Here is a 27533-nt window from a genome sequence, read left to right on the forward strand (position 1 = left end):
ACTCAGACTACCAGTTTTTAGGAAATGCAGGAACAGAGGAAAATCAATGACTTGAAATGCACTAAAAATAAGATGGATTCATGGCAGGATAGGCTAGAGGAAAGGATGTGATAAAGCAAGCATTACAAAATGTTAATGGCAAAAACTATGGTTGTTCAGTGTTAAATTTGTTCAACTTTATATGTCTAAATAATTTCATAATAAAATGTTGGAAAAGAAAACAATGAAGCAACAGGGTTTCTGCTTCCAGCCATGATGGAATAACATTCATCGGATTTACCCTCTGGTCACAAACTAGAAAACTGTACAATAGTCAGTTCAAAACAGAGATCCCTGCAAGAAGGGAAACAAATGGAATGAACTCTCAAGACTGCCTTGCCTTTCTGCCTGGAGGCACATTCCAGACTGCAGAACAGGGTGAAGGATCACAAGCACGGGAAAGTGGTTTCACTGAGTTGAGGAAACAGAGATCAGATTTCAGAGGCTAAGGTGGCTGAAACTGCAGGAGAGAATTCTCAAAAGGCACAATCTATGTAGGAAAAAAGCTCAGGAAATCTTGATGAGATCTCCTTGAGAGTAGGGAATACTAACCTACGTGCACAAGCAGGATGGAAACACAGTAACATAAGGTCAGACCAAGAACAGGTGGGGAGCTGTGACATGAATGGTTTCCAGAATTTACACAGATTGGGAGGCTTTTGAATTGTGACCAGCCCGGGTGGCACATGGCATTCAAAGACCCCAGAAGGTCCTGCTTTAGTAGTGGAGCCAAACTACTAAGAAGGCCACCTGCCCTAACAAAGCTTAAGAACAAGCTTGGGAAGGGCAAACTGAACTTCAAGTAACTTAAATGCCTACAAAACAAAGCCTCTTCAAAGGAAAATAACACAATGCATATGCTTCAAGCAGGTAAAATTAAATGCCCAGCACCCAATAACAAACAATTAGGTATGCAAAGAGGCAAGAAAATAAAACTATAAGGATACAGTCAGAAAAAAGAGCAAAGGAAACTAAGGAACAAATAACCCAATTTTCTTGACAAATAAGTTACAAAGAAGACAAAGGGATATTGCTTATAGCAAACCAACAGTCTCACTGAAAATAACTAGAAAAAAAAATCTCAACACACAGAGAACCGGGGAGTGGATATGACTCAAGCAACTGGGCACATACCTTCCCCGCTCCCAATAAGCAGACAATGAGCAAAAACAAACAAAACACATAATGAGCAGAGAACAGATGTGGTTCAAGCAGTTGAGCATCTGCCTCCACATGGGAAGTCCTGAGTTTGGTTCCCTGTACCTCCTATAGAAAAAAACTAACAAACAATGAAAACACAAAACAAAACAACAAAAAACAATGTGCGTAAACAATTAGCAAAGCAGAACAGGGAGCCATGGGGGACCGGGTGGTGTATCAGTTAAATGCTAAAGCAATGACAATACTGAAGAGCCAAGATTCCAGAGAGGAAAAAACCAAGGAGGTAATCTCATTCTGTAGCCGTTTCCTTACTGAGGACATACTTTGTTTAAAAAAAAAAGGCTTAGCATCTGGGCTTTGTTTGGGTAGAAGGCTACTTCTGGGGGACAGAAATGAGCACATGATCTTGGTGATTTTGTAGGGCTGGAGGGACAACATTAGAGACTTGAAGAGTTAAGTTCCCAGTAAAAAGACAGGATATATGTCAGATTCCTATCCTTCCCAGACATCTGCCAGTCGATCCCCCTGAGTGAGTACCTCTGGGGAATGGAAAAGGTGATGCAGAAAATAAAAGGAACTTTGTTTATCTGCAATGTCCATATATATATATATAAACACAAAGAGAGGGGAAAACATGAAATATTAACACTTATGGTGGTACAAAGTCTGTAACATCACTTTATTACAGAACAAAAAGAAAATTGGAGAAGGGGACAGGTAAAGCTGGCAAGTTCTGCCACATACAGGGAACTGAAGCTCTTCACACCATAAATTTAATGTTACAGAGCACAAGAGAACTAGGAAGTGGGCTGGGATTAGCACCTATCAACCCATCTTCAAAATTCAGAATCGAGGGAAGTGGACTTGGCCTAGTGGTTAGGGTATCCATCTACCACATGGGAGGTCCGTGGTTCAAACTCCGGGCCTCCTTGACCTGTGTGAAGCTGGCCCATGCGCAGTGGTGATGCGCGCAAGGAGTGCCCTGCCATGCAGGGGTGTCCCCGGGTAGGGGAGCCCCACACGTAAGGAGTGTGCCCCAAAAGGAGAGCCGCCCAGCGCCAAAGAAAGTGCAGCCTTCCTTAAGAATGGAGCCGCCCACACAGAGAAATGACACAAGATGACGCAGCAAAAAGAAACACAGATTCCCGTGTCGCTGACAACAACAGAAGGGGACAAAGAACACGCAGTAAATAGACACAGAGAACAGAGAACCGAGGTGGGGGTGAAGGGGAGAGAAATAAATAAATAAATAAATCTTAAAATAAAAAAAAATTTTAAAAAAGATTTAGAATTGAGAAAAGGGTTTAATCTTTATATCAGCAGCAGAGACAAGGACCGAAAGCCAGCTACTAAATTTTTCTAATAAAAAACATACATCTGGATAAACTTATTTTTTAAAGAATGATGAAAGAAAAAAAGCAAAAAAACTCAACATGGGGCCTTGAGTATATAAAACACTACAGAACAAGAGAAAAGGAAGTAAATCTAAGAAATTCAGAAAGACCATACTTCTGGAAAACAAGGTATCATATAAATACAATACAATAATTAAAGAAACTTCTAATGTCTTTAAAGGAGCAAAAAATAACATGGCCTTATTTAAACCAATCGGAAATATGAAAGGGCAAAAAAAAAAAAAAGACATAAAAAGGAAATACAAAACACTGAAAGGAAAATCTAGACCCACAATAGCAGAAATAAAATTTAAGTAACAGAAAATAAAGGTCAGAAGTTATGATAAAGAAAAGTAAAACAGGACGTGAGAGAGAAAACTGTCTTTCCCTTTGCAATATGGGAGAGCCAGAGATTAAAACAATGAAAAGGAAGTTAACAGCTTGTTATGTGTACCCAATCAGTGCTAATCATTTCATATACCTAATTTAATCCTTCAATGTCGTGAAGCAGGCACCATTAAGCGAGATACAAAGACTAGAATGAATACAGTAAAATTAGAGATAATTGATGTACTTTAAAGAGGAAACTACAAACTTAAGGGAAGCAAAGTCCAAAGTTATTCTGGAAGAAAAGTCGACAGAGCTAAATGACTCTGCAGCACAGCCCACTGCAGTTCTGCAATGATGGAAATGTTCACATATGTGCTGCTCAAATGGTAGCCACTAGTCACATTTGGTAACTGACTGTTTGAAATGTGGCTGGTGTGACTGTGGTACTCAATATTTTATCTCACTTAATTTAAATGTAAATAGCGTCATGTGGATCGTAGCTACTATGTTGGACAGTGCAGGGAATATAATGTGTTTCCCTGTGCTCTAGGACAAACTAGAAAAGACTCAACATTTTAGATATATCCTAGATATATTTAAATACAAGGATGTAAACAAAGAGAAAATTCGTATGTACCTAATTAGTTATAAAGATTACCTATATAAAGGACTGAAAATAAGAGCAGCATTAACGTAATCCTATGCAAAGACAAAGGAACAAAAGAAACAGAGGAAAAGACGGGAAAAGAAAAAAAGGAGAGAGAAAAAGAACATGAGAAAGAAGAGGAAAAGACAAACTGGGTAGATGATGAGAATTGTGAGAAAGGTTATGATCTAAGAACTTGAAACACTGTCAAGTTGTTGATAGCTTACAAAAGCAAGATAACATTATTCTCGGATAGCTAAAGGACATAAAAAATATATTACTTGAAACTGTGCTCTAATCATTAAAGGACTAAAAAGCCAAATTAAGAACTCAAAAAATGGGGGAAAAAATGTGGCTATGAAGTAGAAAAAGGAATGTCAGTGAACAGTGAAATCAGTAAAAGCAAAATAAGCCTAAATAACATTTGTATATCTGGTTTTAAAACTAAGTAATTATAATCCATTCTTCAAAGAAGATAGTATTAACAGTAATTCAAAACACCCCAGATAATACTTAATAAAGAGCGAAAATATAAAGGGAAAAATAAATGACTATGAAATCCTTTAGTATAACTTAGAAAAAGCTAAGCCTCTCAAATTAAAAAAGTTCATTTAGGAAATACAGGAGTTTAGAAAGCCACTGACAAAAAAAAAATTAAAACAAAACAGCAGGATAAGATCAAAGAAAACTAAATGTATATTTTAACAATAAGTATCAATGAGATAAAATCCCCATTAAAACCAAAGATTTTCAGGAGGTTAAAAAAGAAAAAAAACCTGAATCTGCTTTTATATGTTTCAAAAAACTTATAAAAAGGTGACATGGGTAAATTTAAAAGCCAATTCTATTTTATTTTCAATTTGTAACTTGACTTTTCACTACCTACAGAATCTAAAACACAAATAAAATGTCATTTTATCAGTGGTTTTGGGCTCATAATGCATAAATATGCAATTTGTGACAAGAATGACATCAAGGTGGATGTTATATACACAGGAACATACCTTGTGTATACTACCGAAGTTGTGTATACTACTGGATTTAAGATGTTAATATTTAAGCCCCATGGTAACTTCGAAGAAAATACCAGAAAATATGCAAGCTCATAGAAAGAGAAATAGTACAGTTGCCACTGGCAGTTAATGCATAATAGGCATATAGTTTAAGGGTTTCTGTTTAGAATTGTTCCTAGGCACTGGGTGATTTCTCAGTGAGTACTCTTTTAGTAGTAAAAGGATATTAGTAAAATTCCTAAGGAACTATGACTATCCATATGGCAACTCTTGCTCCTTCCCAAATCCAAGTATGAATAGTACTGAAAAGTTGAGTCTCCAAGGTCTACCATAAGAACTACCTTTCAATAAAGAATATAAACCACTTAACATCAAATTATTCACTTTAATACTGATTCACAATAATTTTAGTTCTCAACTACAAATGCAATGCACTGGGATTGAAACAGAAAATCTGAGTACACCCATTAAAAGAAACGTCTATGCTTTATATATAAATGTCACCCCCGAAGTCTGATACAATGGTAAGAGGTGAGAAACCACTGGGAATTTCGAACCATCCTCCTATGATACAATTATACTCCAGTATAGACTGTGAAATTCTAAAATCATACCAAACATTGTTAAACCATTTGTAAGAAATGCTATAAAATTAAAAAAAAAAATGCTAGTAAAGCTAATCGAAAAATTTCAAGGGTATGTTAGTAATAAACTTGGGTGTTATTTGTTCTACTGGCTAGCAGTACAAAGAAAACCAGCCTTTTCAGCCATTCACTCCCAAACACGGATGATTCCAACTGCCAAATTTGAGGGACTACAGTAAACGAAGAACAGAAAGAATATCGAGAATTAGTTATCCCTTCCACACCACAGGGGTAAGGAGCACAGCAACCCCACAATCTGGAAAATCCGCATAAAAATTTTTGGCCTTCCGGAGCTTCGTATCAGAGAAGTCTGAATTTTTTCTTTTATGGGGTGCTTATAGTACCTTATTGTAAAATTTGGGTTAAGTATTATACAATACCTTTTATGCATTTCTGAGTTTCTAAACTATTTCTGTGTTGTCTGCTGGTTGTCTTCTGTCATCTGTGACTTCTACAAAACTCCCACAAAACTCCCACCAAATTAATTTGATTTCTTATGCTGACCCACAATATACTGTGATGTGGAAGGGATGACTTTACTAATAAAACTATATTATTTATTTTCTTTTTAAAATACCTGTATTATGATGTTTTAATTTATAAAATAACTACTTGACAAAATGAAAACAACCCTACAGTGATCCCAAACTTACAATTTAAAGTTTATTGATGCGAAAATCGCAAAATCTAGAAACTAATGCTCTAGATTAAGCTATAAACATCTTATAGAAACAGCAGGTTATTGGCTTAGAAATTAACATGACATATATTATAAAAAATCTCCACTCAAGTATTTCTTTACTGATTTAGCTAATTACTAACACCTACTCTACCAGATCCCTAAAAGTGATGAAATACATATTAAATAGCAATAAAGTTGTAATTATCTGTCCTAATATATAAATGAAATTGTCGTAAAGGAGAGCATTCTGTATTCTCCCAAGTTTTCCTGATTTCTGTGAATAACATCACTCTCCCATTCTCAAAGCTCTCTGTCCTCCTAACCCTGATTATTTCTCACTATTCCTGAGTGATTCTTCCTTAGGAGTACTTTTAAAATCTATTCCATCTTCTGAGTTTTAAAACTCAGATTATTGTTCCCACCTAGATTGCTGTTCTTAGTCTCTCTGATTCTAGACTCTTTTGTGCCAATCCTTTCCAAACATAGCAACCTCTAGATTTAATTTGCTCTTAAAAAAAAAAAAAAAAAAGAGCTTATGCCTCTTTTCTGCTCAAAAACCTAAAATCTAGAGGGAAAAAAACCCCAAATGAACAGTTTGGGCATTCAAAAACTTTATCTACCAAAAAGACACATTCCTGCTATTCCCAACAAGTTCTGAACCTACTGTTCTGGCCAACGAAAAGACAAACCAATGACAGAAAAACATCCTTGGGGCTGGGGGGGGTGGGGGGTTGTTATTAAACTGAATGTACATAATTATAAGATATATTCTAAATCAAAACATGCTGGTAGATGGGGAATCAGATTTGGCTCAACTGATAAGAGCATCCGCCTACCTCATGATTCTAGTAAGTTTCCCCTCTCTCTCCTCGTCACCAGGAAGTATGTTGTAATAACTGCATCGTAAAAAGATTCCCTTTCAGTCTCATAGGCTATTTCTCTGCTTTTCTACAAACATTCTTTGCAAATGTCTATAACGGCTTCTCTCAATTCCTCCTGAATCCATTCCAATCTTTTACACCGACCTACCCACCCACCTACCACAACTGCTCACCAAGATCTCCAAAGTCCTTGGACTCACCAAATCCAATGGTCAATTCTCACTTCTCATCTTACTTGAACTGTCTGCAGCATTAGACACAGATGATCACTCCTCTCTGAAACACTTTCTTCACTTAATCCCAGGATATCATACTCTCCTGGATTTTCCTCCTTCATTAGTCATTCCCTTCCAATCTCCTCCTCTTTCATGTCTCTCAATCTTGGAATGTCTCAAGGCTCAGTCCCCATACCCCTACTCTCTCTGAACTTTCCAGGACTCCCTATGCCAGGGGTTCTTAACCTATTTTGTTCCACCGATCCCTTTACTAGTCAGATGAAAACTATGGAACCCTTTCTCGGAATGTAGGGGCAGAAAGTTTTATGTCACTCAACATTGGCATGTCTTTAAATTAAATTTCAGGGTGGTGGACTTGGTCCAGTGGTTAGGGCGTCTGTCTACCACATGGGAGGTCCATGGTTCAAACCCCAGGTCTCCTTGACCTGTGTGAAGCTGGCCCATGCACAGTGCTGATACGTGCAAGGAGTGCCGTGCCATGAAGGGGCGTCCCCCATGCAGGGGAGCCCCATGTGCAAGGAGTGTGCCCCACAGGGAGAGCCACCCAGCATGAAGGAAAGTGCAGTCTGCCCAAGAATGGAGCTGCACACACGGAGAGGTGACACAGCAAGATGACGCAACAAAAAGAAACACAGATTCCCATGCCGCTGACAACACAGAAGCGGACAAAGAAGACGCAGAGAATGGACACAGAGAACAGACAACTGGGGTGGGGGGGGGGGGGAAGGGGAGAGAAATAAATAAACCTTTAAAAAAAATTAAATTTCAGAATTAATCAAAATTACTTTTTACTACTTTCCCATAGTTTCAACACCTGATAACCTAACAATTCAACATCTGTTCCAACTATCATTTTGGGCAAACATTTAGAAATTTGAGATTCCCCACGGCATCATAAAACCATCTCTGCCATCCTGACCAACCTTTCTGCAGGCAGTTATCCCACTCAGAATATGCTACATCAAAATATAAATCTTACTAAGTCCACGTTAGACTATTATTTATTAAATATATCACACTTACACCAACATGTCCTCTCAAGAATGTTTTTAAATGCATAAAATTACAAAGGAAAATCAGTTACATATATTGAAAATAGTTACTAAAATAAAAAACATGATACATACGTATGTGCTTCTTAACACATTAAATAATAATCCAACACATCAAAAATACAGAAAAGTTAAAGTTAAATTTTATAATGCATGTGGACATCTGTAGACACTGCTAAGATCACAGACAGTTATAAGCCGTGATATCCGCAATCGAAAGACAAATGTTGACTACACAGATAGACGAATTCACAGTGGGTGTACCTTACTTACACACATAGCCAGCATGTCTACTCATGTTAAAAGTAACCTACATATGAACAGTTATAAATTTGCCTTTAAACTGACCATTTTTGTAAAATTTTAACAATCAATGAAAAAAACTTACCTACTTTTACTTATTTGTTAAGAAACAATTGTAGATAGGGAAATAATTTAATGTAACGTAATGACTAGGCAACCAAAGTGAGACTGCTTGACTTCACCATTTGGTAGCTGAATGACTACTAGGCAGTGAGTTGACAGCACAGATTAGGAAGCCAACAGATTTTTTGAGCTGGCAGGAAAAGTGCAAGTGTTTTCTCTGCACAACTAAGCGTGCAAGTGTCTTTGTGTTTGTCACATAAGACAATTTTGACCTGTCATTTTTCATGTTTGGTTATTAATTATAAGGTCATAACTGTTTCTTTGATATGACTGGTTACCTAAAAATGTGGCTGACATCATAGTTAAATTTTCAACACAAGTGGCTTGATCGAAATCACTAATAATCACACAGCACATACTGAATGTATTATGTATTTCAGGCATGTTTTATTTCGTGCGGTTTTACTTTTTGCTTTGCAATTTTTTAGTTCTTTTTGTTATAGCTACACATTGATTGTAACTGCAAAATGAAATTCTCGACATCTATAACTTGTACCAACTCTGTGATTTATCCTCACAAAATGGCACCCCTATACTTCCAAATATCAAAGACACTGTTTGCAAGATCCTGTTTGTTACCTATTCTGTGTTGCCAGATAAATTGGCCAACTACATCGTATAATACTTTGTACATAACAGGACTGTGATCGTGTGTGACCTAGCATTAGGTCTAACAACTACTGTAATTTTGAAGTATGGATGAGCATAAGCAATTTTTTTGAGATATGCAACAACTGTAATATGTTGTGAAATGAATACTACTGTAATTTATTGCATGCACTCATAAGAAAGGAAATGTTAAATTTCAGTTAGAGAGCAGAGAAAATAAAGATAATAAGTTGATTTTTTTCAATTTAAGTTCACAGAACCCCTGCAATCTTTTCAAAAACTCCTCGGGGTTTTGCTGACTCTTGGTTAAGAACCTGTGCCCTATTCCTTTCTTCTGCAGTGTTTTTCCCTAGCACTTATTACCAATGAACATATACATACTTCATTTACTGATTTGAGTCTTTCCCCACCAGAATATTTTTTATGAGGTTAAGGATTTTTGTCAGCTTTGGTTTAGTGTTGTATTATCAGTACATCGTATTGCTCAAGTTTATTGCCTTCAGAGTTAATACTCTTTAACTAGTGCATGGTACTTTTACTGGAGTTTTATTTCATTCATTTTGGAAAAAAGGCAACACTATTATTTGAAGAGTTAGTAATCAACTTAAAAGTTTCCTGCAGTTGTGAATTAATCTCTGTTTTCTCTGTGCAGACAAAGATTCACTTAGTAATACCAATGTAGAAGTTCTGTGTGTTTTTTTTTCTTTAAAGTACAGGGGCTGAGGATTGAACCTGGGACCTCATGTGTGAGAAGCCAGCACTTAACCTCTGAACCACAATGGCTCCTCTGAGTTGGTTTGTTCATTTGTTTGCTTGTTGCTGTTGTTTTTTTTAAGGAGGCATTGGGAACCAAACCTGGGACCTGTGGAAAGCAGGCGCTCAACCACTTGGGCCACATTCATTCTCTCAATTTGGAAGTTTCAATGGAGATGCTTATTTTAAGGCAAAGTATTCTATACTACCATTTTCAGTGATAACAGTACAGGTGAGAAAAGCACTTTTCTTCAAAGTCCAGATGATTACATTTACTCTTTTCTCTCCCTCGCTCTACTGAAGAGCTCAAGCTAGAGGTTTTCAAACCTGGCTGAAGAATCAAGGAGCTTTTTGTTGTTTTAAAACAAGATTGCCAGGTCCAACGTCGGAGCTACTGAATCAGAATCTCTAGGAAACAAGGCCCAGGAAACTAGTATTTTTTAAAGCTTCCCAGGAAACCCTGGTGGTCAGCCAAGTTTGGAAAACACCAGTTAAATGAACCAAACTTGGCAAGGGACTCATCCCACTATCTGAGCATCGGGCTCACTGTTTGACAATGACCAAGTCTCACTGGTACTGACCTTCTTAGAAAGAAGAACAATGCTGTTGGGTCGAACAAGTCTCCGCTTCTTATAGCTCAGCACAGGACGAGTCCGGGCTGCCACACAGGTGCCATCAGATGATGAAGAAACTAGATTAAGTCGTTGCTTTTTATGTAATTGCTCCTCAGCATCAGAGCTGTCACCTGGAATGTGGTCTGTCAAAACTGGCTGAAGACTGCACAAGGGGAAGGAAGAGTATTCATTTATCAAAGAATCTAAGAAAACAATGCCTCTAATATCTGCAAATGTTCACAGGCACAAACAAGCATGTCAGAGCAGAAGAAGGTGTCTGCTAACCAAAGTGTGTGTGTTCTGTCTGTGATTATTTGTAAAGTTTTTGGTACACATTACTAATTCCATAATATCTGAAAAGTATGAAAGTCAGTTATGAACTCACGTTCTAGGAATTATTTCTCTTCTGCAACAGAAAAACAAAGAAAATCTAGAGGATTGCAAATGATTCTTTAAAATATGATGAATTTCACAAATGTAAATGGGTTGAGAATCAGTTCTCCTGAAAACTTGACTTTTAGAGATATGTACATATTGTTCATAGTGATTCCCTGAGCTTTTGTAAAAACAGATTTACAAAAAGCCTTTAGGGATATACTCTATTATAGAGCGGAGGAGTTTATACACTTCCAGGAATTCTTCCAAGACTAGGACCAAGATAATGATTCACAGTAAATGTAGGACTTTCTATTTTTCTCACACTCGGTTCATTTTAGGTTATATTAAAGTAAAAGAGAAACCCATTAAGCACATTAATTAAAAAATATTTGCTACAATAGGGCACATGTTAAATATTAATAAGCAATGTTTTTGTTTCTTTAAACCAGGATCAGTTCTGGCTAGGGTATCTAAGAGCCCTAAATTTGCATTTTACAAGCTTACTGACTGTTCTACGTAAGTAGTAGAAAAGTAAACCTTACGAGTTAATAACTCCATTGACAGGTCTCAGCGATCCACATGATTTAGTAGACAATGACTCCGAAGAATGACCAACAGGTACACCATGGGTTTCCAGTGGCTGAGAAACAGACTCAATCTGAATAGGAGGAAGATAAATAAAATACGTAACATTTAACTGACACGCATTCCTGCCTGAAAAGCAGTACAATTTCTGATAACCAATTTGAAAAGCAAAGCTTGTAATACAGAAGAAATTAAGAGAAGTAGCTTTTTCTTGAGGGAAGGGTGGATATGGAACCCAAATAATTAACAAAGGAGAAAGTGCCTTCTGACAGGGAAATGACCTCAACCAATGTGTGGAACATAAGCCCAGCAGAACAATTACGTAGTAACATGAACCTTCAACTAAGGGTCAAAAAGGATACTTTAACTTCAGTATCAAGACAACTGAAAGGAAATTTTAAATGTAGTTAATATCTGCTTAGTGCCACAGCATATGCTAGAAGCATCTTTTCTGAAAACCGTCCTGTTAATATATATATCTTTTCTGTGATACATAATATATACAGTAAGGCCACGATGCAGTTATCCTTCAGCTCTGGGAGTTACTGAAATACTACAGGAAGGCTGTTGTTATTGTTTCCTTACAATGGAATTGTTCTGAAGTTCTTTTTCCAGTGATTGCTACAGGTGCATTTCAAAGTTGCTATTTTGAGGCTGAAATCAATTGTATAAGTATGGTTGAATTTCTTTTTGGTCTTTACACCAAGGAGAAAATACCAAAGGATATGCAGAATTGAGTGTCCTCTATGCAAGTATTAAGAAAAGACAACAGATTGGGAATATAACATGAAAATTAAAAAGCTGTAATAATACATTTTACCCAAAAGCCAGGTCAAGGTATATAAAAAGATAAGGCATATATGTAAGTGTGCTACAACGAATGAACAGTGGGAAAAATGTTGTGTTTTTTTTTTGGTCAGATACCCTGTACATCTACTGAAGTAGAACCTATATTAGTCAATGATGGCAAAATTATGGTAAAGTCTGGACAAAGACTCATTGCCTTAAACTTAAGTTTTTACCCAACCCTAGAAAGCTATCCTAAAGGAATAAGACAACAAACACCCCTCCCCTCCCATCTTATATAAACAAAGGTGGTCACTGCAGTGATATATATAAATAACCATAATTGCTCAATAGAGGCATAAATTGTGGTATGCCAAATCAGAGTTCTAAAAAAGGTATTTCCCCATATACCAGTAGAGTATTTGAAGATCAAAAATAATACTCCTTTACAATGATAAGACAAATTTAGTTCTGTTTCATGACAGAACTATTTTGAATATTTAGGTAATATTTTTATATTTAAAAAAAATAGAAAAACCCAAATACTCTTGAATGCTAGGTGAGGATTTTTTCCCCAGGGTGAGCATCAAAAAACACAAACAAATATTATGGAATGACAAAAGACTGGAGAATCACAATAATTTAAGATTCAGCTTGGCATTAGTAGCTGGAACATTACAGCATTTGCAGATTTCTGACATTCTGGTTTATATGATGAACCTTTCCTTTTAACACGAAAACCCTGCAACTTTAAGAACATTGTACACATACTGTTCTTAAGAATTTCTGTCAATTTTATATTATATAACTTAAAGTACAGCTTTTAGCATTTGATCTGATTTATGTTACCTATATGTTCTACAAGGCACCATATATAAGTAATGAGCTGACTCTCCACTTGCTTTAAGCTTTTTTAAAAAAGTGTCCTATACAAGTATAGGAATAATTAAAGAATTAATTGCAAGGATACCTGCCAAGACAAAATGTTACTACTCTTTAAGAAAATCTCATTTCAAAACAATCTGTCTTTCTTACAGAAAGCCCAAAGAAGAATGAATAGAGCAAAGATCACCAATAATCTCACCACTCACTGCTACTATCCCACTAATAAACAGCCCGTCTTATTTTTCATGTCCACAGATGAATATATTTAAATGCCACTATTCTTTAATGTAAATTTTTACTGATTCTTTTTTAGAGGAATCTGAACTTTCCTGAAGCAATCCAGCCTCCAAGTTAAAAATGAAGCCAGTAGGAGAAACATTTAAACAAAGGAATATATACTGAAAGTAAGAAGCACACAGGTTTCAAGAGCATGAATTCCAGGAATAAGGATGTCTGGATTCCAGTCTCAGACATATGAGGCGGCACTGGAGATTCAGGAGGGATCTGCTTAGAGAACTTGAGAGTGTAAATTCTGTGGATTGTAATCATGTTACGATCCACAAGTGGGGCATTTGGGCAACTAGACATGCTTATTCCTAAATATAAAGAAACTACCTTCACATGCAGAGTTTAAAGTATTAAGTCCAATATTCGAATAGTGCTTCATATGGGGAAAAAAATACAACTCACAAACATATAATTTCTTTCAGAGATTCTTAAATGGGTTCACATTGCCTTACAACAAAATGAATAATCCCCTATCCTGCAGTGCAAAAGGTTGCAAAAACAGAGAAATTAGCAAATGCCTGAGAAATGATAATTCACATAATTTTACTACTTCAGTGGTTGACGTCATTACTGTTTTCAGAAAACTAAAGAATGACTCTGGGAAGGAGATGTGGCTCAAGCAATTGGGCTCCCATTTACCATATAGGAGGTCCTGGTGAAGGCAAGTTGGTGACGGCTGCCCTGCACAGGAGTGCTGTCCCGCATGGATAGCTGACGCAACAAAAAGAAACATAGAGGAAAGACAATAAAAGATGCAACAGAGCAGGGCACTGAGGTGGTGCAAGAGGATGATCGCCTCTCCCCGACTCCGGAAGGTCCCAGGATTGGTTCCCAGAGCCACCTAATGAGAATACAAGCAGACACAGAAGAACACAGAGCAAATGGACACAGGGCAGACAATGGAGGGAGGGAGGAGAAATAAATAAATCTACAAAAAAAAAAAAAAAAGAATGACTCTGACACCAGTCACCCAACAGGAAATGGTAAAAAGAATGAAATAACTGAAGTTCTCCCACTCAGTCAGTATGGGTTATTATAGAAGCTTCCACTAGAATTTTATTTGGTGTTCTGATGCACTTTGAAGGTACATGCATCCCACAGCCAGGAAGCATAGAGTAGAAAAGCTGAAGTGGTAGACAGAGTGCTTCTGTAATCTCCCTTCTCTTCAAAGCAAAAGTATTTTATTTTTTTGGTATACATTAATGACATGTCACACCTGATAGAAAAATCATTTTCTTAAATGTATCACATTTTATGTCTAGAAAATTTAACAGTTCAGTTTTGGTTAGTTATTCCCTTCTAGCTAAACAGTCCCAAAGCGCACAGCAGAGTAATGGGGGAAAAGTCCATGCTTAAAAGAGTACAGAGTTCATGTTTGGGTGAAGGAAAAATTTTGATAATAGATGGTGGTGATTCACAACATTATGAATATAAAAACACCACTGAATTGTATACTTAGAAGTGGTTGAAATGGGAAATTATGTTTATATATCTTACCATTATTTTAAAAAAGATAAAAAAGGAAAGGCTAACTGGGTATAAGGAATTACAGTTTTATTACTGGCTCAAAAAAACTTTTTTTTTAAAGATTTATTTTTTATTTATTTCTCTCCCCCCCTTGCTGGCTGCTCTCTCTGCCCATTCGCTGTGTGTTCTTTCTGTGTCCGCTTGCATTCTTGTCAGTGGAACCGGGAATCTGTGTCTCTTGTTTCATCATCTTGCTGCAGCAGCTCTCCGTGTGTGCGGTGCCACTCCTGGACAGGCTGCACTTTTTTTGCACAGGGCAGCTCTCCATGCAGGGCGCACTCCTTGTGCATGGGCCAGCTCACCACATGGGTCAGGAGGCCTTGGGTTTGAACCCTGGACCTCCCATATGGTAGGCAGAAGCTCTATCAGTTGAGTCAAATCCACTTCCCTAGTTTTTTTATTTTATATGAATTATTTCCTGTCTCAAGCACCCCATCACAATGCATAATCTTACCTAAAATCACTAAAATATTGCTGGCCTAAAAATAAAATGCCAGCTATTTCCTTGAATTAGCACCTTCACCAAGAAATTGTGGGAATGAAATGTGTTTGGGAATTCCATTTTCACTAAGGTATTTGCCCAAGCATCAATTTCTTTATACATAACATACAGGTTTGTACCTCATTTTCTTATACCTGTAAACTGAAATGGAAAAATCTGTTAACATTTTTTGAGAAAAATTTTGAATTTAGTTCTCTTTCTTCCCTTTCTTCTTAAATCAGCAATGGTGATATGCATGTTTTTTTGTGAGTTCACAACCTCTGCTATATACTTGTTTGTATATGTTCATGTATGGATGACGTACTTCAATAAAATTTTATTTTTAAATGATGGGGGCATGTTGAAAGGACACAGGAGCCAACTTGAAGGAGCTCCCAATGCCGAAAGTTGAGCCATGAAGCAAGCAAATGAATAATGATAGTAATGAATTATAATCCAGAGAATGAAGTATAATGAGCAACACAAGATAGCCATTCATTACAAAGGGAAAAATACTAACTCTACAGTGGAAAAACCTAGCAGGCACTACCTAATCAAGTGAACTAAGTTAGGAACACCAGCAGAAAGACTTCCACATCATGTACCCCTTAATTCGGTGTACAGGGAAGGGTACAGAGTATCACTTCTGTGGTATTCCTGCCCAAAATGCATAACCTCTAATAAAGTGAAAACATTAAGGATGCTATATTAAAAAAGGGACCAGAGCTGTTGTGTCAAAGTCATGAAAGACAGAGACAGAGGAATTCCCATAAACTGAAGGAGACTTAAGGAGCTATGATAAATAAATTTAATGTGGGACTCCAGAGCCAAAAAAAAGGGACGTGGTAAAAAAAGTAGTGAAATTCAAATAAAATCTGTGGATTAGTTAACAGTTCTGTATCAATGTTAATTCCCTGATTTTGATCATTGCACAAGGGTTGTGTAAGATGTTAATGCTATGGGAAATTAGGGGAAGAGTATGTGGGAACCCTCTGTACCACTTCCATAATTTTTCTGTAAGTCTTTTTTCTTAAGTTTAAAAGATCAAAGCCTTTGAGAGAGAGGAATGCAAGATGGCAGTCACCACAGCCTTGGATGATTTATGAAAACTGAATATACAGCCTTAAAATAGAGTGTGGACCTAAATATCCAGAAGCACTCTCCTTTGTAAGATTTGTAACAGAAATTAATATGAATGGAGTTAATAAATAGTTCTAATGCTGAGGTGGACCCAAGAGCCATATCAGTGCTAGCGAAGTGGCAGAATTCATATAGCATTAATGTTGTCCTGCAAGAATTTTGGTGCCTAATAATGTCTAAAGATAATATGGGAATCAGACATGGCTCAACGGTCCAGGGTTCAAACCAAGGGCCTCCTTGACCTGTGTGGAGCTGGCCCAAGCGCAGTGCTGATGAGCTCAAGGAGTGCCGTGCCATGCAGGGGAACCCCACACACAAGGAGTGCGCCCTGCAAGGAGAGCTGCCCAGGGCGAAAGAAAATTCAGCCTGCCCAGGAGTGGCGCCGCACACATGGAGAGCTGACACAGCAAGATGACACAACAAAGAGACACAGATTCCCAGTGCTGCTGACAAGAATAGAAGTGGACACAGAAGAACACACAGCAAATGGACACAGAGAACAGACAACTGGGGTAGGGAGTGGAGAGAAATAAATCTTAAAAAAAAAAGAAAAAAGAAAAAATATGAAACTCCCTCAGTCACCTGAAGGACAGTATTAAAGCAATTAATCAAAAAGAAAAACCACAGGCCCTCCCCCCACCCCATTCGGTTTAAGCAGTCTTCATTTTCTGCAGTAGTAAATTTTCTAGATATGTCTTGTAGACCTCAAAGTACTGGCAAGGAAGCTCCCACTCAAAGGCATTTTATCCTAAGATACTGTAAATGCTACTAATTTTTCATCCATTTGAAATATATAAGTTGTGTTATAACAACAACAACAACAACAACAACAACAAAAAAGACCAAAGAAAAAATTTCCTCAGCATGAATAAGGTAAATTTCATTCATATATATATATTCATTATCAGTCTACAGCTTCCTGTTATCCATGAAAGAAAGTACAAGCTTGTTAGGATGAATACAAAATTCATTACAAATTGGCTCAAACATCTAATATCCCACCACAAAAATAGTATTTGCAGTTCCCATGTAATGCCAGGCTCTCTCAAGCTTGTGTTACATTATACACAGTAGGAACTCACTCACTCTCACACCATACTTCAGCAAATCCACAGGAAGTAACTCAATCCACAAGACTTAGCTCAAACTCATCCTCCCCTATGAAGATACCTCCCTGGTCTCCCTGATAAGAACTGGAAATTTCTTCCTCTCTATATTCCTCTATTATATGCCTGTTAGAAGAATCTGAAGCCTTCAAAGAAAGACATTTGTTTCTACTTGTAGCTATTTCTTAAATACATAGTACAGAATCTGGAACAAGGACAATTAGCTTTCACAGAGTATGACAGGCTAAATACTGTTCTAAGCACACTATACATATTTAATTATTAATTTTCAACTACCCTAAGGAGGTAGGAACAGAGCCACAACTTGTACCCAAGACCCCTGAGGACAGATGTGCTATGGGAATTCAAACAGATTTTAGAAAAATAATATACTTTATATACTAAGTAATCACCTCAAAAATCAAACATATTAATATTTCTGCTTCTGGGTATTTATACTAAATGGAGAAAACAGAAACAGCCTTATAATCATCACTTCAGGTCAAGTTTTGCCACCAAATGAGATGGACACAGAACTGGGAGGGGATGAGGGATGGGAAATGGGACTTCTGGTTTTCAGACATCTTTGGATTTTGGAAAAGCAGAGAGATTAAGGACATGCATTATTGCCAATCTACACAAGAAACAGGGTGTTTAATATATGCAGAAGGACTACATTAATGCACATATGAAACACAATATTATTTTACAGTATTAATAAAAGCATTCCATAGAAAAGTAAGTTATTTAACCACATATAGCCATAATAATTTACATAGATCACTGAGAGATGTAACCAGTTCCCTGCCCCAGAAGAAAGGAACAGTAAACTGTCGAATGAAGACAGTATCACCAAATTTCTAAAATTAAACCCAAAGAGATTTCATTAAGTAGTACATGTAGAGCAGATTCCTTGCCTACAGAAAAACTTTAAAATGTAGAAAGTACTCAACCAAACATAATAATGCCTAACCAAAAAAATTATCCTGCCATATTTTATTTATCAGACTGTTTATATGTAGGGACAATTTCATAAAATTCAATATTCTTATTTATTAAAAATTTTTTTAAATTTAAGACTTAATACATACATGGAGAGTAGTTACCAACATACTGCTTATTTTCAAACAAATGCCTGGGCCTCACCCCTATCCTATTATAATTGTTAGATTAGATTATGGCAATGGAGATACAATCCAGTGAACGTACTGAAAAACAAAATTAAAAAATCAAAACATTAAATTGTACACTTTCAATAGATGAATTACACGGTATGTGAATTCTATATCAACAAAGCTGTTTTAAGAAAAAAAGAATTATACCATTTAACAACACAACAGTCCTCCCTCTGTTCCCCAAGGAGCATGTAGTCTGTAAGGTAAGAGAGAGTTAAACATTAAGTGGCAGTTCTGAAAAAAAAAGGAGCAAAAGAAATTATTTTAGATTGAGAGGTCAGGAAAAACCTCTTTGAGACTTGAGTTGCAACCAAAATTTGGAAAGAAAAAGAGGCAGACAAACAGCCAGGAAGACTCCAGGCAGAGATAACAGTACATACAAAGGCCCTAAGATAGTAAATGGTTTGGAGAGCTCAAAAGAATAAAAGAAAGAGAATAGCTAGAATATAGAGAATGGAGGATAGGGGGAGACATGTAAGCTGAAGGTTAGAGAAACAGGCAGGGCCCAATCATGTATGATAATTTCATTCTACGTGCAGAAGAAAACTACAAGAGAGTTTTTAAACAGACAAGTAACATAATCTGATTAGTGTTTTCAAGGTACTTCTGATTGCTGGATTCAAGAAAAAAGATTTGAAATGCAGACAGGTCAAGAGGCTGGTAGCAAATATGTAGTAGGTTAAAACTGGTTAGAAAGACAATCCAATTTAAAAAGGAAAATGGGAAAAAGACTTGAACAGATATTTCTCCAAAGATAGATAAATAGCCAAAAAAACACATGAAAAGATGTTCAGCCCAATGAGTTATTAACTAGGATGTGAAAGATGGTAAATAAGTGTCAATGAGAATATGAACAAATAAGAACCCTCATACATTTCTGGTGGGAATGTAAATTGGTACAGTCCCTGTGGAAAACAATTCAATGATTTCTCAAAAATTTAAACCAGAAAATTTTTTTTTAACATCAACTCAACTTATACACAAATGTTCATGGCACCACTACTCACAATAGCCAAACACATAAAAATGCCCATCAGTGGATGAACAAAATGTTGTACATACATAAAATTAAATTAGACATAAAAATGAATGAAGTTCTGATATATGTGCTACAATGTGCAAACGTGGATGAACTTCAAAAACATCAGGCTAAGTGAAAGAAGTCAGACACAAAATCATATACTGTCTGATTTCATTTATGTGAAATAGCTAGAATATTCCTAGAGATAGAAAGCAGACAGGTGGTTACCAGGGACTGGGAGAGAAGGCACTAGGGATTGACTGCTTAATTGATGTGGGATTTTCTCTTAGAATGACGAAAATGTTTTAGAGCTAGATAGAGGGGGTGGTTGTACAACACTGTGAATAGATTAGATACGAGTGAATTATATATTTTAAAATTGTTACGTGAATTTCTCAAAATACAAAAAAAAATTTTTTCCTCAAAAAAACCCCCAACAAAAGAGATGTTAGACAGCATATGTAAATAAATCTTTCAAAAAATTTTGCCATGAAAACAATAAAAAAAGTAGTGTTAGCTGGAGGGAAATATAAAAGTGAGGGTTGCTGGTTTTGTTTTTAAGATGGAAACAATCATGTTGAAGTAATGACAGGAAAAATCTAATATTCAAAAGAAATTAATAACTGAAAACTAAACAAAACAAGTTTAATGATACAGTAGGGATATTCAAAGACAGTAACTTCTTCAGAAGATAAGGTCTAGAGCACAAATGGAAAGGTTGACCTTAGAACAGAAGAGACACCTATTTCATGAATATGGCAAGGAAGAAAATGAAATACTGGCAAGTATGTAGGCTTGGTGGAGGAATGGTGAACCAGATCAAATCTGATGTCTCCCTTTCCACAATGAAGTATGAGACAAAATCACCTAGGAGAGGGCGAAAGGGTAGAAAAGGCATGGGAAGTAGGAGGAGGAAAATATAACAAATCATGTGAAGAAAGGAAACTAACTGGAAAAATACAGGATTACACCTAATATTTTTAAAAAGAGAAACCCTTTAAAAAGAGAAACCAGGCAGTCTGGCTGGGTGTACCCTCAACTTCACCCCAACCCCCAGCAATACTATTACTCAGTACAGCACATAAAGTGTGTAAGTAGCATTCATTCACCCTGATTTATGGTTCTGTCAGTTGAGCATGTTGGAGAGCAAGAAGGGAATGAGGCACCAGTGGGTATTTGGAAAGGGAGTGATTATAAAGAGCCACGGTGGCTGGACAGGGAAAGAATGAAGCAAGAAACAAGAATGATGGAAAATGAAAAAATAGGGGAGAATGGATTGAAGGTGTTGATGCAATCACAAGATTAGTAGCAGTAGGGTTATTTGAGCAAGAAGGGTAGAGCAAGAAGGGTAGACATAGTTTATAAAAGGGATGTTTTAAACTTAAAGCAGTAGAAATGGTGCAAATTCTGTCGATAAGCCCCAAACTATAACAACGAGAATGGGTGGCTGAGTTAAGAGTTAAGGGAAAAAGTGACTACATAGGAGGTCAAGGAATGAGATAAGTCAGGGTGTTGGATGGTTTGTCCACTGCAGTGCTTATATTAACTGAGAATAGTGACAAGATGTGGGACAGAAAGGAACTCAAAAGTCTTCAATAAAGGAGAAAATAGTAGATGCCAAGAAATAAAAAGGGAAATGGGAAGCAAATGTGGCTCAAACAACTGAGCTCCTGCCTACCACACAGGGCCTGGGTTCAGTTGTCAGCATCTCCTGGAGAAGACGAGCAAGACAGAGCCGGTGGGACGGGCAGGCACAGTGAGCTGACACAACAAGAGGACACAAAGAGGAAAGACAATGAGAGACACGACAAAGCCAGGAGATGAGGTGGCTCAAATGACTGCGCACCTCTCTCACATGGGATGTCCCAGGTTCAGTCCCAGGTGCCTCCTAAAGAGAAGACAAGCACACAGTGAATGGACAGAGAGAGCAGTGAGCATAAATGGGGGAGATAAATAAATCTTAAAAAAAAAAAAAGGGAAACATAAATCTATATTGCACTAGCCTAAAAGAAGTCTTTTCAGACTCTTATTGATTATTCTTTATTTTGTCTTGAAAAAAAGCTGAATTTAAACACATAGATTTTTCAAAAAGTCTACTGGATGTTATTTTCCCAGAATCCCTTCATGTTTGCTCAATGTAGAAATGATAGTATGAGTGGATATAAAATTTTTTTACTTATATGGGATGTCTACAGATTTCTATCTTCTGGCTTTTAAAATTGCTATAGAGAAATCTGAGAACAGCCTAAGGTTTACACTCTTACTACTTGATTGTCCAAAGGATCATCTTTATCACTGAAGCGCAGTGTAACAACAAGCTATATCTGTATCTCCTTTTTATATCTTTTAAATATTGGAACACATGTAAATTTAGTTTTTTCTTTATTTCAGGGAAACTTTATCTTTATCATAGTAATTTTTTAAAGTTTCTATTGTCAATAGGGCATGTACTCTAATCTCCTATACATTTTATAGAAAGTTTTTTAAATGTTTATTTTATTTATTTCTCCCCCAACCCTCATTGTTTTGCGCTTGCTGTCTACTTTCCGTCTGTTCGTTCTGTGCTTGTCTTCTTTTTAGGAGGCACTGGGAACCAAACTCAGGACTTCCCATGTGGAAGGGAGGTGCTCAATGTCTTGAGCCACTTCCACTCCCTTTATTATTTTTTAAATTGATACAATTTGCATACACAGGGAAATGCAAAGCTCTTAAGTGTACACTTTAATTTTGATAAAACGAATATATCCATAATTCCAGAAAGTTCTCTCATGTCCCCTTTCCAGTCAATGTTATCACCCCATGGACAAACTGTTATGGTAAGAGCTCAATGTCTTTGGACTTTTAATTCATATAAATGGAATCATAGAGTACAGTCTTTTCTGCCTGCCTTCTTTTACGCAAGTCACTGAATTTATCAGTTCATTCTTTTTATTGCTGAATAGAAAGCAGTTGTGTGAATCTACATGACTTCTTTATCCATTCCCTATTAATGAACAGTTGGATTGTTTCCAGATTTGGGCTATTAGGAATAAAGCTGCTATAAACATATGTACACAAGTCAATCTGTGGCCATATCTTTCTCTTAAATAAATACTAGAAATGGAATTGTTGGACTATAGTGTGGCTGGTATATGTAACTTTATTTGAAAGACTGTCCAAGAATTTTCCAAAATGTTTATCAATTCATACACACCCTCCAAGCAATGTATAAAAGTTCAGATGCTCAACACTTCTGTTAATATTTGGTGTAAGTTTTAAAGTTTAGCCATTTGAGTGGGTGTGTAAAATATCTTACTGGAGATTTTAATTCACATTTCCCTAATGACTGAAGAAACTGAGCACCTTTTAATGTTTTTACTGGCCATTCACATATATATTCATTTGCCCATTTTTAAAAAAAAATTTAATTGTAACATTTATTGATTTACTGCTGTATACAAGTCCTTTGTCAGATATATAATATTAAGCTGACAATATCTATAAGTTTGTGGCCAGCCTTTTTATTTTCTTACTACTTCTGATATACATAAATTTGGATTATTCTTTTAATCAATTTTTCTTTTATGGTCAGTAGTTTGTGTGTACTCTATGAAATTCTTACCTTTTACAAGGTCATAAATACATTATCTTATATTTTTTTCTAGAAGTATTCAAGTTTTAGCTTGTACATTTGGCTCTATGATCTACATCAAATGAGAAGGACTTGGGAATTGAAATTCAGTTTTTGGGTCCTCCATTTATCCAGTTGTTCAACACCTTTGCTAAAATGACTTCCTTTCCCTCAAAGAATTGCTCTGACCTTTGCTGAAAATTTAATTAACTGTGTGGTTATGTGTGAGATTCTATTCTATCAATCTACTTGGTATATAATTTTGGGAATACACATTGCCTTGATGATTGTTAACTTTATTAAGTCTTGAAATTGGGTAATGTGAACACTCCAGATTGGTTGTTTTTTAAAGATTTTTTTGGCTACCTGAAGTACATTTCCACATATATTTGAAAATTACATCTTAACAACACTGACTTTTCTAATCCACACACACAGTATATATTTCCATTTAATTAGGTTTTCTTTAATTTTTCAGAAATGTTGTATAGGTGGTGAAGTCATGAATTTATTTTGCTGGATTTATTCCTAAGCATTTTATGATTCTTGACGCTATTTTAAATGGAATTGCTTCTTAGGGTTATTTTCCAATTGTCTGCTGCTAAGAAATAGAAATACAATTGATTTTTGCATAATGACCTTGTATCCTGAGACCTTGCTAAAATTCATGTAATAGTTCTACCAGCCCTTTGGAAATTCCAGATTATCATCTGTGTATCATAACTTCCAAAAAGACAGTTTTACTTCATCCTTCCCAATTTCTATGCCTTCTATAGTTTTTTCTTGCTTTATTACACTGAGACATGTAGTACAATGCTTTTATAATGTCCTTACTTTGATACTGTCTATAGGCAGAAAGCATTTGTTTCACCAAGAAATATGGTAGTTAAAAAAAAAAAAAGTATGGTAGGTGCAGGTTTTTCAGGATAGAAGTCCTTTATCAAGTTAAGGAAGTTTCCTTCTATTTCCAGTTTGTTGACATTATTATAATCTAAGAGTATTAAATTTTGGTTGCTTTTTATCTCCATCTACTGGGATGATTACATGGATTCTCTCATTAATTCTGCTAATAATATTAATTACAATTTCCTGAATTCCACACCTATGTTACAATCCTGAGATAAATACGTATTCATGACATATTATACTTTTTACATATGGCTGGATTCAATTTGCAAGCATTCAATTAAGATTTTTACTACTGCGTTCATGAGATATTCACTTGGTGCAGAAGTAATTGTGGTTTTGCACTATTGAAATTTGCTGTTTGATATCGGAATACATTCTTAAATAAATGTGGTTATATTATTCATCATTTAATGTGCATTTCCGCTTTATTGTTTTTTGCTAATGACTTATAATTTGCTATTTATTTTATATTTATTTTAGACTATGGAAATGATGTTAGACAAAAAGCAAATTCGAGTGATTTTATCCGAGTTGAAAATGGGTCATAAAGCAGCGGAGACAACTTGAAACCTCAACAACGCATTTGGCCCAGGAACATACAGTGCAGTGGTCTTTCAAGAAGTTTTGCAAAGGAGACGACAGCCTTGAAGATGAGAAGCATACTGGCTGGCGGGCCACCGGAAGTTGACAACGACCAATTGAGAGCAATCATTGAAGATGATAAGTTGCTGGAGAGTTCAACGTGGATCATTCTACTGTCCTTTGGCATTTGAAGCAAATTGGAAAGGTGAAAAATTTCACTAAGTGGGTGCTTCATGAGCTGACCGAAAATAAAAAAATCTGTACTTTTGAAGTGTCATCTTCTCTTATTCTATGCATCAACAATGAACCATTTCTTGATTGGATTGTGACATGCAATGAAAAGTAGATTTTATACAACCAGCAATGACCAGCTCAGTGGCTGGACCGAGAAGAAGCTCATAAGCACTTCCCAAAGCCAAACTTACACCAAAAAAAGGTCATGGTGACTGGTGGTCTGCTGCCGTTCTGATCCACTATAGCTTTCTGAATCCCAGTGAAACCATTACATCTGATAAGTATGCTCAACAAATGGATGAGATGCACCGAAAACTACAATGTCTACAGCTGGCATTTGTCAATGGAAAGGGCTCAATTCTTTTCCATGACAATGCATGACCACCCATTGCACAACAAAGGCTTCAAAAGTTGAATGAATTGGGCTACGAAGTTTTGCCTCATCCACCATATTGACCCGACCTCTCGCCAACTGACTACACTTCTTCAAGCATCTTGACAACTTTTTGCAGGAAAAACGCTTCCACAACCAACAAGATGCAGAAATGCTTTCCAGGAGTTCAATGAATCCCAAAGCATGGAATTTTAGGCTACATGAATAAGCAAACCTAATTATCATCGGCAAAATGTACTGATTTTAATGGTTCCTATTTTGATTAGTAAATATATGTTTGAGACAAATTATGATGATTTACAATTCATGGTCCAAAACAGCAATTCCTTTTGCACCAACTTAATACAGTAAATTTTCTTCTAGTGGCTTTGTCAGATTTTGGTATTAGGGTTATGCTAGCTTCATGAAATTCTAGTTGGGAAATGATCCTTCCTGTTTTTTTTTTTTTTTTTTTTTGAAAAAGTTTGGACAGAACTGGAATGACTACTTCCTCGGTAGGGAAAACGTTTGAATATAGAGATTTCTTTGTGGAAGTTTTCTGCTTACGAATTCAATTTCTTTTATATAAAGCTATTCATATATTCGATTCTTGTGTCCTCTTTGGTAATGTGTCTCTTAAGGCGTTTGAACACTTCATTTATGCTGTCAAATTTACTGGCATAACTTGTTTCTAAGATTCCATTATAATCACTTCAATACCTGCAGAATCTGTATTGGTAGTCTCTCTAATTCATCATACTGGCAATTTGTTTTCTTTTTATCAGTTTTGCTACTGCTTTATAAACGTTACTAATCTTTCCAAAACCAAAATTTTGCTTCCTTCAACTTCTATGTTTCTTTGGTTTCAATGTAATGTCTAAGGTATTTACCAAGTCTTGGCAATATCCAAATTTCAAATTCTGTCTTCTCTGCAGAAGGCATTGGCTGCCATCTTCTGCTCAGTTCTTTCAGCCTTTTAACTACTGCTTTTGACTGGGTTCTACCAAATCTCCCTAGAACATATGCAATTCAGGAACAGGGGTATGGGTATAAATACAGTGTGGACAGGTAAACCCCTCTGTAATTACTTTTCCTACCATTCCCTATTCCCTAATCTCTAGCTGTTTGACAATTCAGAATTCTCTCTCTTAAAGGAGACATGGCTCTCCTGCTTCAGTTCTAGAAACTCTATGCCACATGGACCAAGAAAGCCTTCATCTGTCTCTAAGAATACTCTCTGTATGAAATTGTCATTTTTCTTGGGTTAATTTAAAATTATTAGTGATACGCATCCGTTCCAAGTTATATCTTTTCTGTTTATTATTCTTTCTTAAATGTTTCTGATCACAGGTTAGGGCCCTATGGAACAAATGAATTTTAGCATGATCTATATACTGTGCTCACAACCCAAGCAGATATGTACTGCCCAGACCCCTTAATGTGGGTGTTCATTTTACAACACTGACAAGTTAAAATTGATTTGTGGGGAAGCAGATGTGGCTCAACTGATAGAGCGTCTGCCTACAATATAGGAAATCCAGAGTTCAAACTCAGGGCCTCCCAGTCCATGTGGTGAGCTGGGCCATGCACAGTGCTGCGGTGCGCAATGAGTGCCATGCCATGCAGGGTTGTCCCCCAAGTAGGAGAGCCCCACGCACAAGAAGTGCACCCCTCAAGGAGGGTCGCCCTGCGAGAAAAGCACAGCCTGTCCAGGAGAGGCGATGCAGCCAAAAAAGAGATACAGATTCCTGGTGCTGCCAAGAATGCAAGCAGACACGGAAGTACACACGGCGAATGGACACAAGAGAACAGACAATGGGGGGTGTGGGGGAGGGGGGAGGGGAGAGAAATCTAAAAAATAAATAAAATTGATTTGCGTCTATTTGAAAATAGAACTATAAAGGTTATGGCTTCACTGTTCTGTTGGGATATTAATCAGTTTTGTAGGATCATGAGTAATCTAATTCTAGTTT

At 36.5% G+C, this 27533-nt stretch overlaps 1 protein-coding gene across 9 annotated transcripts in view; it reads right to left on the reverse strand.

The window, feature by feature from the left end:
- KANSL1 (KAT8 regulatory NSL complex subunit 1) overlaps nt 1–27533 on the reverse strand; it is a 201180-nt gene that overhangs the window by 29336 nt on the left and 144311 nt on the right. For all 9 annotated transcript variants that reach the window (XM_058284440.2, XM_004447124.4, XM_004447123.5 and 6 more), the window contains 2 exons: nt 11401–11516; nt 10448–10643 (listed from right to left, as the gene is read on the reverse strand). In XM_058284440.2, the coding sequence (XP_058140423.1) occupies nt 10448–10643; nt 11401–11516 (312 nt within the window). The remainder of the gene's footprint in view (nt 1–10447; nt 10644–11400; nt 11517–27533) is intronic.

The sequence above is a fragment of the Dasypus novemcinctus genome, chromosome 21 (genome assembly GCF_030445035.2).
Source record: "Dasypus novemcinctus isolate mDasNov1 chromosome 21, mDasNov1.1.hap2, whole genome shotgun sequence".
Taxonomy (NCBI): Eukaryota; Metazoa; Chordata; class Mammalia; order Cingulata; family Dasypodidae; genus Dasypus; species Dasypus novemcinctus.